Below are 14,392 nucleotides of genomic sequence, written 5' to 3' on the forward strand. Positions count from 1 at the left end.
AAATTTCACATGAATCCATTTTGTCTGCGTTTTAACTAAATCAGTTTGTTTCTCGTGGCAGAAAGGATGTGGCTACCACCTGGACCTGTTCTGGGTGGGGGTCCTGATGGCTGCCTGCTCCTTCCTGGGGCTGCCCTGGTATGTGGCTGCCACTGTCATCTCCATCGCCCACATCGACTCTCTGAAGATGGAGAGTGAATCCAGCGCTCCAGGAGAGCAGCCGCAGTTCCTCGGAGTCAGGTTGGTCCCTATTGGTCTGCGTAGCTTCGTCTCTGTTCCTGCAGGAGAAACTTTCTGAAACCAAGATGTCTCTGTGAATTTTTGATTTTTACAGAGAGCAGAGGGTAACCGGCCTTTTGGTGTTCGTTCTCACCGGAGTGTCCATCTTCCTCGCTCCAGTTCTTAAGGTAGGAGATAAATATACGCTGGAAAAATCGACCACATTCTGCAGTAACATATACGCGACAGGGATGTTCACAGATTTTTCAGACTACAAATATAATTTATTAGTGATCTATGTGATACATTAACGCAAAGTAATACATACAGTAGGTCTCACATTTCTCACAAAAAGAAATATATTGATTTCTAATTTTTCTGTCATGTATTTTCTCTCCTTCATTCTGACATTTTTGTGCTTAAACTGATTAGAGGTTTAAAAGGTAAAGTAAAAAAATAATACAGCATTCTTATTGCTTTATTTTAATTATCTTTTGGGAAAGGAAGGATTATAAACTAAAGCCTCTTAAAGGAATAGTACACCCAAAACATGATTAGCCTTCATTTTCTACTCACCCCCATGCTGAACAACACTCTGGAGTACTTTTTTGATATCTCAAATGCATCTGGAGATCTGGGAGGCTTCTTGCTGTCTGCTGACATTCAAATAATGGAGGTCTATGGCGCCCGAGGCAGAAAGGTCCATAAAAGTCCACAAAAAACGTGTCAATATTCCTTCATACTGCTCGTCCAATGTATTCCAAGTGTCCTGAGTGGGTAGCGTCCATAATTTACTCGAAACTAAGTCATTTAGAATGTTTTTAGAGCCTAAACAGTAGTGTATAGGATTTCCTAAAAGCGCGTTCACGAGTCTACGGAAACCGCGGCAGACCAAACCAGACGAAAGTGCGCATTCAGCGTCTGCTCTGCCGATAATGCAAGCGTAGAAGAAGAAATGTGCTGTTTACCTGTGCAAAGAAAGAAACAATGAAAGAAAAATGTCTGAGGACTTCAGTGTTGAGGAAGAGCATGAGTTCTTTGCTGAGCTGAATGCGCAGCACTACGGGTAGCACTAAAGAGAATTTGGATTATGAAGCAACAGAAACAAAAAAAAATGGTCCCATCATTATTTTCTCAGGCATTTTATAAAAACTTTGTTTAAAAATTATAATGGAACACTTTAGTGATTTTCAAGTGTTACCTGGTTAAAGTAAAACCAGGAGACTGAGATCTTCGGCCTCTCCTCCTGCCATGCAGAGACGTTTGGGAGCATCAAGGCCATGGAGTCATGAGATTGGTACTTAAACCGCATGAATTAATTCAGTTTTATCTCTGTGAGAGTTTTTCTGAGCACATTCCATGGATTTCTGCCTGTTAATGATTTTATAAACGCAGTATTGCAGCAGAAACCCCATTTAAAGCTGAGCGATCTCCTGTCTGTGTTTGTAGTTCATCCCCATGCCGGTGCTGTACGGTGTCTTCCTCTACATGGGCGTAGCTTCACTCAGTGGAATCCAGGTACGCCGTCTGTTCGCTTCAATTTGTCTCCATAACTTGGTTTCCTTCTGGTCTGAACCATCCTGATGGGAGGCGACCTGTTAATCGCTGACAGGTTTTATGAATTATTATTATTATTGTGTTTCTCAGTTCTGGGACAGGATCAAGTTGTTCCTGATGCCATCCAAGCACCAGCCAGACTTCAGCTATCTCCGCCACGTTCCTCTGAGGAGGGTTCATCTCTTCACTCTCATCCAGATTATATGCCTGGCTATTCTCTGGGTCCTTAAATCCACCTTCTTGGCCATCATCTTCCCCGTCATGGTAGGTGCAGAAACGCCGTTTGCATGAAGCCTTTGCTGCTGCTTTTTCTCCTCCTGCTGCCTGAACTGCTTCCATCATGAGATAATCTGTCACAGGAGGACAGAGGACACGCACAGTTCCTTCTGAAATAACGTTCTTTATACTTCAAAGTAGCGCTGCAACAATTAATCAGATTAATTGATTATTGAAGTAATGTTCAATTAATTTATTTCCATTTTAGTTTATTTCTATTGTGCCAATCCACAAAAAAGTTCAGTTCACCAGATCATCCAGTCAGATTGATTCAAATTTTCTATCTAAGGAAAACCAGTTCATTGCATCGACTCATTGACTCTTCAGCAATCCCTCACACTAAGCATGCTTGTAGCGATAGTGGAGAGGAAAAACTCCCTTTGAACAGGAAGAAACTATGGTGTTAAAGAGAAAAACCTATAAAAGGGTGAGTCATCATTTTTCACCTACTTCCCCACATGGTCTGCAGACACGACAGACATGTGGCGACGAGGATGGGATTTTGTGTGGGTGAAAAGAGTTTTATTTAAAAAAAATAAAAAAAAACTCCATCGAGACGAGAAGATCTTCACTTTGATGAAAACGAAGAACAATTCGACGCCTATGTGGAAAGGTTAGAACAATTCTTCGTGGCTAATGGACTAAAACTGGGTGAAGAAAAGACCAAAGCCGTGTTCCTCACTGTGGTCGGTAAAAAGAACCACATGCTGCTAATGGACTTTTGTGCACCAGACCGTCCGAGAAAAGTTTAAAAGAGCTGCTTCAATTACTGCGCGAAAACTTTGTACCCATGACAAACGTTATTGCTGAAAGATATAAGTTTACTACAAGAAAACAAAGAGAAGAGGAGTCAACCAGTGAGTACATGGCTAGCCTGAGAACGCTAGCAGAACGTCGTGCCACTTTGAGACTTTTCTAGATGACGCTCTCAGGCACCGTCCACACCAAGTCAAAACAAACACGAAATGCTAATATTTTCCAGAACGTTTGTCGTAAAGACGGAGACGTAAAATAAATGTGATCGTCCACACGAATGCATGAAAACGCTGCAAAATGTATGCCAGGCCTGTAAGTGGCGCTGTGGTGCCAAAGCAAAAATAGGCGACGAAATGTTGGGCATGCGCACTAATATTTGCACATGGTTGCCCTGCGTGTCCATTTTCGTGGTTCAGTCAAATTCAGGTGCTGAACTATGTGGTCGATATTGCTCTGTTCTTCCTGGAGATATTCCAGAAGAAGAAGATTCTGTTGTAAGCCAGACAGCAGGGTGAGTAGCATGAGCAGCAACCATTCAACACAGTACGGCGCCATTGTTGTTGTGATACTGTGTCGCGCGTAAGTGTTTAGAGGCGACGCTATGACGCATGCGTGTAAAAAAAAAAATGCGGTCAGAGCTTAAAGATGGAAACGCGAAAACGGCGTTTCAAAATCTTCCCACTCTGAAGGCTTAATAAAAAATAGATCGTTTACAGACCCCCGAAACGCCGGCTTCGTATGGATGAGAGGCTGGTTTGGTGAAAAATTTGTGCGTTTAGGCCAGGGTTTGACTTCGTGTGGACGGGGCCTCAGAGACAGGTTTGTGTGCGGGGTTAAAGTGCGGAGCTAGAGGACCGCATGCTGACTGCTACTCACTCCAAAGAATTGACTTTGGCAGCTGCTTATGATATGGGTCTGGAACACGAAGTAACAAAACAAAATGCACAGCAGTGGTCACACAACGCTTTCAAGGCTAACTCCATTTCTAAGGCAACCGTGTCAAAGACGGAAGAGCGCGGAAAACCATGCTACAGATGCACCGGGAAAGGAGGTCAAGTTGCATTGGATGGAGCACATGACGTGAAATAAATAATTAGAAACATTAAACCCAAGCCAAGAAAAACGAGTACTGTTTGTTTTAAAAATATAAGGAATAGAAAGTACTATTAAAGATACTTGTGAGAAAATGTAATGAGTAGAAGTCAGAAGTAGGAAGAAAAATAACTAATGGAGTAAAGTATAGATACCTAAAAAGCGTTGCCGTTTCCCTACGACTTTAAACGCATGCAAGAGCCCGTTTCTCCTCATGAACGATGTGTTTAAAAGTTTCTGTTTGCATCGCTCATACAAGCTCACTTTCCAAAATAAGTTTAGCAATTTTTCCACGACGTCACACTCACCACTGTTAAGGGAAAATGGGGACGAGCACGTAGGACGGCTTACATAAACACATCACTAGAAAGATTGACAGTTAGGAGGACCACTTAGAACATCCTCTACTATACCTTTAATGCCTTATTTATCTTAAAAAAAAGGGGTTATAAGAAATTGAAGGAATTAGTTGTATTACATGACAAAGTAAAACGTGAACTGTTACAACCTGGACAGCACACTCTTAATAGTGAGACAGAGTGAAGGAAAAGTGATTTTAAACAATCTTTAGCAAGAAATGCTCAAACAAATGTATGTTTCTGTGGCTGGAGGAAAATATGAAATGATATGAAATTGTTAAAATATAAGGAACATAAAAATATCTAGATTATACGTCTAATCTGGTTCTAATCTGTCTTCAAGCTGAGGCGGTCTGATCTGATTCATTCATTTGGAAATGTGAACGGGCTTAATGAGGTAATAAGGAGTCTTCCTCTTCCTGCTCCTGTTATTTCTGCAGTAAATGTGAATTCATTTTTTCACGGAAAAGGAATAAAAGATAAAGAAATAGAATAAAAATATTATTTGACAGATTTGGAAAAAGACAAACTAGAGCAGAGGATTGGTTATGTTTCACTGGGATTACATCCAATTTATCAGCCATGGGATGCTTGAAAGGATAAGCTGGATGTGGAATAATTAGTGTGTTCTCTGTCTGTCTGTCTGTCTGTCCAAACCCAGATCCTGGGTCTGATGGTGGTGCGAAAGATGCTGGACATGGTGTTCTCTCAGCATGACCTGGCCTGGCTGGACGACCTGTTGCCTGAGAAAGAGAAGAAGAAGAAGGAAGACGACAAGAAGAAAAAGAAGGAGAAGGAAAAGAAGAAGCCTAAAGCAGATGACAGTGAGGAAGAGGTGAGAAACTCAACCCTCTGCTGCCCCCTGCAGGACAGAAGGCCCATTCTCTGATAAATATCTGTACTGTGTGTGAACAGGAGAAGTACCGAGGCTATTCCAACCATTCCCCCAGCTCAGAGTCGGACCTGGATCGCAGGTACTGTGTTCTGAAACTGCACATCCCCTACAAAGACCTGGTGTACCCTGACGTAGCGCAGTCCGAGTGGGGGGCCCACTGCCAGCAGGCCGCCCGCCACACATAGAGCTTCTTAGGAGCCCTGCACAGAACCGAGGCTCCGTTCCCAAAAACAGACAAATTTGACATAAACCTGAGTTCACCATGGAACAAAAACGAACATTTTATGATCACAGATCCTTTATATCCAGAACATGTTTGAATAGTTATTCAGGGATGATGTGAGAAAAAGTTTTATCTCTCTGTATTGAAATTCTCTGTTTTTTGCATTTGATTGGCTGCTGGATGGTTGCTACCTTCCAGGTTCACACAGTTCATTCAAAAGGATCTAAACTGTGGTTACGAAGAAGCAGCAGATCAATAAACTAATTTAAACAGCAGACATGAAGGACATGACTAAATGTAAGCAACTATTTTAAGATGAACAGTCATTTTAAAACATCCTGCAAACAAAAAAATTCATTCATAGATGCTGATTGTCATGATTTTACTAAAGTTCAGACCCAAATGCTGAAGACCAAACGGGGGACCAGGAGAAAAGGTTTAACAGGTTTTATTGAAGAGATAATTCAGAGAGAAGTGTTGCTCTGAACACTGCTCAACTGGAACTGAAACGTGAGGGGAAGACACAGCGGTTAGTTCAGGCTCAGTGGGAAATTTGTCTCGTGAATTTGGAGAAGAGGATCTGGTTGCTGACTCACGTTTCCGGAGAAGTTGTTGACTCTTTGACTCCAGTCTGTGTGCTGTACTTCCAGTGTTTGTCTGATTCGGTGGAGGGCGGAACAGGGTTTACCCAGAATGCAGTTGTTTGTAGGTGAACAGAGAAGCTGACTGCCACTCAGATTTCCTGCGGTACTTGAACGGGTCATAGTGGAGATGAATCCCTTTCTCAGTGTGAAGCTCAAACGATCTCTTGGGGAAAGTGGATCCAAACCTCCTGTTTGAACCCCAGCTCAGTTTGAAGATCTGTTGATCCTTCCAGGGAGAGAAGGTCCGAAAAATCCAGTTTGCAGGATGACTTCCTGCCGAGAGGCAAAGACAAAAACAATGTTAAAACTCAGGTTGACAAGAACTCAGTTTGACTCAGCAAAACTCAGCTTGGCTAGAGTACCCAAAACTGGCAAACACTCTGGCGTCTAAGTAGTGGCAGTCAGCAGCTTAAGAACGCTCCGTTAACGAGGAAACCATCAGCAGGTGTCTGAGGAGGCGGACCAGAACCAGGCGCCTCCTGGTGGAGGAAGAGAGACAAACACAGAAACACAAACAGACAGGAGTCCTGACACTGATTGGCTACAGTAGTAGCCTTTCAAAGTTTCCCACATTCCTTGGTTGATCCCCTACAATTCCTTTTTAAACATCAATATTTGTACTAAAATATTCTCTCTGTCATGTTTTGTGGACATTAAGATCTAGACAGAAGCGTCATCTCCTGGTCAGACCCTCTAATTCAGTCAAAGGGGGTCAGAGTAAAAAAATATGCAAGATGGGATCACTCCAGTGGCTGGGAGTCTGAGGAGGTGGGCTGCCATTCAGCTGGAGTTAGACTGGGAAAGGCCACTTTGAATGGCTGCTACTGTAAGATATTTAATGTAAAAATCTTAGGATCAAATCCAAAGCTTTCTGTCCTGATCTAAATAAAAATGACAGCAAAATTCAAAGTCTGAAATATTTCATTCTGCAAACCTGTTCCTCTGAATGTGGGACCAAAGAGAGAGCCTCAGTCTGCTGATCTGCCTTCAGGTTCTTGTACTTTGCTGCTCTGCAACCAGGAAGCAGCAAAGCCATTGGTCATGACATCAGCCAAGATTCGAACTCCAACTTTGAATGTGGTTCAATGAAAACCGGTCGGTGGGCAGGTTGCTTAGGATAACATTTAATGAAGAAATCAGAATCTAGAAGCTACATACTGCATTTATTCAGGTTAACGTTGGTAACTGGGGACAATGAGTCAAAACACAGCTGTTCAGCCATATTTTCCTAGAATGTCTCTATTTTTTTTTTTTTTCATTCTAAATCAATCATCTTGCTCTCATTAAATTAGATCAAATATTCAAACAGTTTCTGGTCAAACAGTCTCACTTCCTCCTTCAAGCCGCAGGTGAAAACTGTCATTTCCAGCCTGAGAGATTAGATCCTCTGTTTATGGCATTTAATGAGGAAACAGCTTATTTTAATATTCATTTCCTAAGTCTACCAGGAGTGGTGCACAGCAGTGTAAAAAATCACCTGCAATCAGACGGGTAGATAAAGCTAAATCGTATCAATGTTTAGGAAATATTCAATTCAGTTTATTTCTATAGCACCGATTCACACCACGTCATCTCAAGGCTTTTTCTAGAACCAATTCAACCAGATCATCCAGTCAGATTTAAAAGTTTTCTATCTAAGGAAAACCAGCTGATTGCATCGACTCATTGACTCTTCAGCAATCCCTCACACTAAGCATGCTTGTAGCGACAGTGGAGAGGAAAAACTCCCTTTGAACAGGAAGAAACCTCCAGCAGAACCAGGCTCAGTGTGAGCAGCCATCTGCTGAGGCCCACTGGGGTTCAAGGAGACAGAAGCAGACATAGAAAAAGAAGCATAGATACAAAAGGCAACCAGCTCCACAGGCGGCCCCGTCCAGGAAACACACAGCCAGGCAGACGAGCTCCGAGCCAGCTCCCATGTCAGAGGATGAAGAGAGCACATCCAGTTAGTCACAGTCAGAGAAACAGGACCACACTGGAAAACAGGCCAAGCTCCAACATCTAGAAACAAAGGTGTTGATGGCAGCAGCACAGCTGATATTTCTCTCCAGGATGGAGTCACAGCCAAACAGGAACAGACCAGATGAAGCTACCATGAGAAAAAGCAGAGAGAGCAGAACGTTAGAGATTGAACTAACAGATTCTGCAGAGTGGGAGAATAGAGAGAGAATGAAGCAGAATGATGAAAAAGGGGTCCCTATGTCCTCCAGCAGTCTAAGCCTATAGCAGCAGAACTATAGAGATAGCTCAGGATAACCTGAGCCACTCTAACTAGAAGCTTTATCAACAAGGAAAGTTTTAAGCCTAGCCTTAAAAGTAGACAGGGTGTCTGCCTCACGGACTAAAACTGGTAGTTGGTTCCACAGTTAGGAAAATAAGGAACAATCAGATCTCTGATATTAAGATGGACCATTTAAGGATTTATATATCTATTGAATTACATAAAAAATAACAAGAAATGTCAGAGAAGGAGGAACGTGATAAAATCCAAGCTCAGCATTGTTTCCTCTGTGTTAACAACAGTTTGGAGAGTAACTGTGATTTCTCATTGCCCTAAACACACCATGGGTGACGCATGGTTTTGGCAGCATCATGCTACGGGGATGCTTTTGTCCGGTCAGCAAATGTTCACAGAAAATGAAGAGACCACCAACTGTGACATGTGCTGAGTTCCAATTCAGCAGGAGCTGCCAAAGGCCAGATTCCTCGGTCGATGACGTCATAGCCGAAGCCTAGGATATCCCATGATTCATTGCGAGTCCAAGCAAGCTGGCTGCTCCGTGCTTAAAGGGAAATGGCGCCGAACAGTGGTGAATATTGGAAGTGCAGTTTAATATAATCCAAGAATGTGCTCTCTCGCCATCTCTGCAGTGTGGGGACTATAAATCTGATATCTGAGACGACGGTACTGCTGCTGAAGCGCTAATTTTATTAGCATCCATAGCAGTAGTGAGAAGTTCGGTATCCACTCTTTGCCTTCTTTGTATGGCCACATTCACGGTTGCTAGGCAACAGAGAGTACAGGCAGTGAATGCCTGAGAAGGCTGGACCTGTTTAAATCTATACAGTGGCGGTTCTAGACCAAATGTACCAGGGGGCCAGGAGGGGGCCAGCGTGTTTTCATGGGGGCCCAGAAAAAGCAAGGGATTAAAATATATCAAGAGAGCTGCATGAAGTGTAATTTATATTCAATTATACTTAATTAAAATTCTATTTCTTATTAGGTCAATATACATTCATAATTTAGGAATTTTACATATTTGTGACTTTATTTAAGTTAAAATTACCATTTTCTATAAAATCTGAATTAGAACTCAAGAAAACCTGATAAATTAGCTGTAAAAATCAGAGCATTTTTAAAATTTGTTTTGAAAAACAGATGAAAACTGGGATTCCGTCTCAATACCACTGAAGCTATCACCTTATTGTTTTTAAATAATTTGTAAAATAGAATTTGTAAATGAAAAAATAACTGAACTAGATCCAAAGGAACTATCAGTTCTTTGAGTATTATGTCTTCAGTACAGGGGCCATAACAGGATCTAGGACATGATCTACAGGAGCACTGGCCCCCGTTGGCCCCTGCCTAGAACAGCCCATGAATCCAGAGCCAAACACTTCTGGCCTTCTTATCTTCATGGACCTCCAAGGACCCGGTCCAGGTAGACCAGGTCCTTGGAGGACGCAGCCTCTGACATCAAACACACTCTTGGCCTATAAATCCTCGGATTCTCCTTTAACTTCCAAACGTCCATCCAAGCCGCACATTTCAGATTATTGCACCAGAAAACAAAAAGCATTGAACCCCAGATGTCTCTGTCGTCCACAGTGAAGCTACCTTTCCAGTTGGTCCCTCACACATAGTCCTGATGAGAAATGTCCCCATTGTGGGACAATAAAGGGATTTATATTCACTTTTTTTTTAAATCCTGCTCTGTTTATCAGCATAAACGCATCACCTGCTCCTGTCTTCCTGCTTAAACCACAATCTGCATCGCTGCTATCTGACCCTGTCCTCTTTTAAAGATGCTGGACCCGTTCCTTTCCCACCGTCCCCACATGGCCCAGTCCTCCCGGTTAGCTCCAGTCCTCCCGGTTAGCTCCAGTCCTCCCAGTTAGCTCCAGTCCTCCCAGTTAGCTCCAGTCCTCCCAGTTAGCTCCAGTCCTCCTGTCCGTGCGCTTTAAGGCAATGCAGATGGTTGGAAGGGAAACATGATCATTTCCTGCTCACAGCTCAGTCCTTCATGTCTGCTGCCCTTTTAGGAGCCTTCTGAAGAAAAAAAAAGATACTTTGTGTTGGGGGGGGGGTCATTAAAATGCTTTTTTTTTTCAGCTGAAAGCCACCGATCTATTTTGTTTGTGTAACTAAAGGAGTGAGATGATGTGTGGTCTCTGTATAAACAGGCTCTCCTACCTGTGTTCATGAGCATCAGGCTGTTTTGGTTGTTTCTTCTTCCTCAATGTGCTTGGGGGGGGGTCTAGATTAACGTTACATAGACAAACACCATGTAGAGCATCTGATGTGTTTCTAACTGTAGGAGAGGTTAGTCAAAAATGCGGCTAGATCAGCACCACCTGGTGTAAAACTGAAAAGGAGAGCAGTTATGCATGGTTTGTTAAAATGTTTTAGAAGTTTGGCATGAACTGGGAAAAAGTCCTTTAGTGTTTCTACTTCCCAGAAGCTCCTCCTGCTATAAACTTTCTACCAGCTTCACATCTATCTGTAATTTCTACTTTTTTTTTTTTTTAATAAGCTCTGTCTGGTTAGTGGCAGGCAGCAATCCTAGAAAGGTCAGTTCTAAAGCCTTGATTCAGGTCTGGACTTTGACTAGGCCACACTAACCGCTGCAGTTCAGCTCCTGGCCCTGCTGGAAGGCGAACCTGCAGTCGGTCCAGTTCCTGGTTCTCATCTAGGTTCTCAGATCCATCCAGCCCCTCGGAGCATGATGCTTCCACCACCGTGTGCTTTCCTCTATAGGGACGACATGTTCTCAGTGCAGCACAGCGTTCAGCATTGATCTGAACTTCATCCATGTTTGCTTGTAGTCCACTCTAGACCAGCGCAGTCTGCCACCATTTTTCTTGATGTGGCGTCTTTGAGCCCAATGATGCCCGATAACCAACAGGATATAAAGATTCACACGGACGTGGACACACTTTGGTTACTTTCCTTTCTGGTAGGACGGAGTATTAGGCGAGAATACAGTCAACATTATGCGAATAATGTTATAATATGATAAAGTCATAATATTTATCACAACAAAGTCCCAAAATTATCACAATAAAGTCTCAATGTTATGACAATAAAGTCCTAATATTATCACAACACAGTCATAACATTATGAGAATAAATTTACAACATTACAAGAATAAAGTTGCAAAATTATGACATAAAGTTGCAACATTATAGCAATTAGGTCATAATATTATTACAATAAAGTCGTAATGTTATGAGAATAAAGTGGTAGGATTTGTGGTGGGATTTTGGCCGATATCCGATATGCCGATATTTTAAAACTCATGTAGCCGATAACCGATATCGATACCGATGTTAAAGCTGGACAAAAATAAGTAGTCATTGAAAATAGCAGTTTTGTTATCCATTTCTGACACTTTGAAAAATAATACACTCAAATATATTTTCATATGCTGATATCAAATAGATTTTTAAAAACACGGTATCGATCTATTTTATTTTCAAAATCTGGTGAAATTTCATTGTTCTGTTACAAACTCTCGTGATATTTTGCAAATTCTTGTGAGATTTTGTTAGTAAAATAGATCGATACCGCGTCAATATATCAACATATAAAAATATGGCAACATTTGGTGAATTTTCGGGGGATTTCGTAGCATAACGATGACATATAGCAATATTTCATTAGTAAAAGAGATTGATATGGTGTTTTTAAATGGCAATATATCAGCATATGAAGATATTGGGATATTTTAATGGATCAATATTTTTTCCCTCGTCTTTAGAAGTTTTTAAGTCTGTAAAAAAGAAGTTTTTTAGACTTTAGAAACTCAGAAGCTGATCAAATATCGGGTTAAATATCGGTGGGGTGGCCGATGTCCGATATTCAGTTTTAAGGCCGATACCGATAGGGGGCCGATTATATCGTATATCCCTAGTAATTTCTATTGGTGGTCTAGTGGGTTAGGGCAGTGCACTTTTGCTCTGAGAAGGTTGGAAGTACCTGGTTTGATCCCCACAGCCTGAACTCTGGGTTCCTGAGCAAAACCCTAAACCCCACATTCCTCCCCAGGCGCCGCACAATGGCAGCCCACTGCTCTCTAAGGGGATGGGTTAAATGCAGAGTGAATTTCGTTCCTCTGTACTTGTGACAGTTTAATGACAATAAAAGCTGAATGATATTATGAGAATAAAATCGTAAATTTATGAGGATTCATTTATGAGAATAAATTTGTATTTTATGACAAGAAGCTCTTTCTTCCCTAAAATGTGGAAAGTTGAGCATCGTGTGAAGTTATAATTTGGCATCAGTTTTACAAATAAGGAAATATGAAGTCTTTTAGCGCATCAGCATCATATTATTATCATTATCAGAACTTTGAAACGATTTTGCAAACGACTGTATCGAAGAAAGCATGCTTTGCTTCTGAAACACGCTGTGGTATGATGACTTCAACTTTATTCTCGTAATTTTATGACTATTCTTGTTAGGGGGGGATTTACCATTAGGCAAAACTAGCAGTGTCTAGGGCCCCAAGTTCCTGGGGGCCCCATAAAACTCTGTTTCCATATCTGGTTAATACAACTATTCCTTATTTGTGCTCATTAATTATGTTTTTGATAAAATCCTTTCACTAAAATTCCATCAGAACGCTGATAATAAGTGTGTCTCAGCCCCCCCCCCTTCAGTGTCCACCATATTGGATCAGTCCATTTGCTGCACATGTTCAGAAAGGTCCAAACAGACAGCAGCAAACCATTTGAAAACAAACCATGCAAAGAGCAGTGTTGCCAACTTAGCGCTTTAGTCGCTATATTTAGCCACTTTTCAGACCCCTCTAGCACTTTGATTTCTAAAAAGCTCCTAGCGCCAAATCTAGAGACTTTTTTCTGCTGCTGGAGACTTTGGAGACAACATCTAAAAGCAGCGAACTCTGCTCTCCAGAGCAAGTAGATAGGGGTACTTTCTGGGACTTCTTAAAGTTGACTGTTCAGTTAAATTTTTTAGGAGAACAGTAAAGACTAAACTGTGTGACCCCCCCCTCCTCCCTCGGAGCTGTTGGGGCCTCTCCTGCCCCCCTCCCTCCTTCCTTGGTGTTGTGTGTGTGGTAACCAGAACTTGCCCTTCCTCAGCATCACCCTCCACTTGAAGATCTCCTGCCCGTCGTCGCCGGCCATGCCTATGGGCCGAGGGATGGCCTGCCCCGTACCCCAGGTCAAGATCGAGATGGAGTCGGACTACGACTCGGACACGGACCTCCACCGGGGCCGGGACATTAGCAGTGAGACCACGTTATGATCCCCTGAAAGCCACCGGTGCAGAGCTGGAAGTTGGCAGCAGGATGGATACGGACATCCCTGTTTGATGGCCTGTTGTCCAGCAAACAGGACACCGAGGATGAAAACATTTATTTATTTACTTGTATGATATAAAGGATCCTGCAGAGAGGAAATATGTTTGGGAAATACTGTGACTTTATGTAATTATTATGCTGCCATTTTACTGTGGCTAGTTCTGAATAAAATGCATAATGATGCCAGATGGATGTACAGAGATGAGCAGTAGCTGTAAATCCTCCTGTATATACTGTAGCTCCGTTAGCGTGTAAATATCCGGGTTGATCTGATCCCAAAGCTTTTTCCCCGTTTTCCCTTCATAACTTCCAAATCGGCACATTTAGCAAGAAAAAAAGAAACAACCAAAAGGCCCTGATGTGTGTTTGTAGGCCTGCCTCCTGTCTGCAGCTGTAACCAGCAGCTCTTTGTGTTTTTATATGGCTGACTTTAAACGGGACACCAGATGTGCTGTAGACAGAAACCAAACAATTAAACCTTCTTTATTCTGGACTCTGGAGTTTCTTTCCTTCTACAACTGGAAAACATCACAGACAAAACTGCTTCATCATTGGAGAATATTCCAACAAAAACAGAAATTTTGACTAAATGTTAGAATCCAGAAAGCCTCTTGCTTTACTGGGGAGTTCTGTGGGGGGGTTGGAAAGTTCAGTAGTCAAAAATTAAAAGCAATAATTATCGTTACTGTTTGGTGAGAAAAATAAGGTTATTTTTCCAAGCAATTTTTTCACTAATTTATAAAAATCAAAGTTTGAAATTTAGTTTGTCAATTAAGTTTTTTTTTTTTTTGCCTATTAAATATTTTGCTTGTTGAATATT

The 14,392-nt window shown here is 41.9% G+C and overlaps 1 protein-coding gene across 1 annotated transcript in view; it reads left to right on the forward strand.

Annotated features, from left to right (window-relative positions):
* slc4a5a (solute carrier family 4 member 5a) overlaps positions 1–14,065 on the forward strand; it is an 89,640-nt gene extending 75,575 nt beyond the window's left edge. Inside the window, exons 20-26 of the mRNA XM_038281972.1 lie at positions 62–240; positions 335–407; positions 1,669–1,737; positions 1,867–2,040; positions 4,921–5,094; positions 5,175–5,233; positions 13,352–14,065. Coding sequence (XP_038137900.1) covers positions 62–240; positions 335–407; positions 1,669–1,737; positions 1,867–2,040; positions 4,921–5,094; positions 5,175–5,233; positions 13,352–13,517 — 894 coding nt within the window. The 3' untranslated portion in view covers positions 13,518–14,065. The remainder of the gene's footprint in view (positions 1–61; positions 241–334; positions 408–1,668; positions 1,738–1,866; positions 2,041–4,920; positions 5,095–5,174; positions 5,234–13,351) is intronic.
* The last annotated feature ends 327 nt before the right edge of the window (positions 14,066–14,392 follow it).

The sequence above is a fragment of the Cyprinodon tularosa genome, unplaced genomic scaffold, assembly GCF_016077235.1.
Source record: "Cyprinodon tularosa strain WSP-4 unplaced genomic scaffold, ASM1607723v1 ctg178, whole genome shotgun sequence".
Taxonomy (NCBI): domain Eukaryota; kingdom Metazoa; phylum Chordata; class Actinopteri; order Cyprinodontiformes; family Cyprinodontidae; genus Cyprinodon; species Cyprinodon tularosa.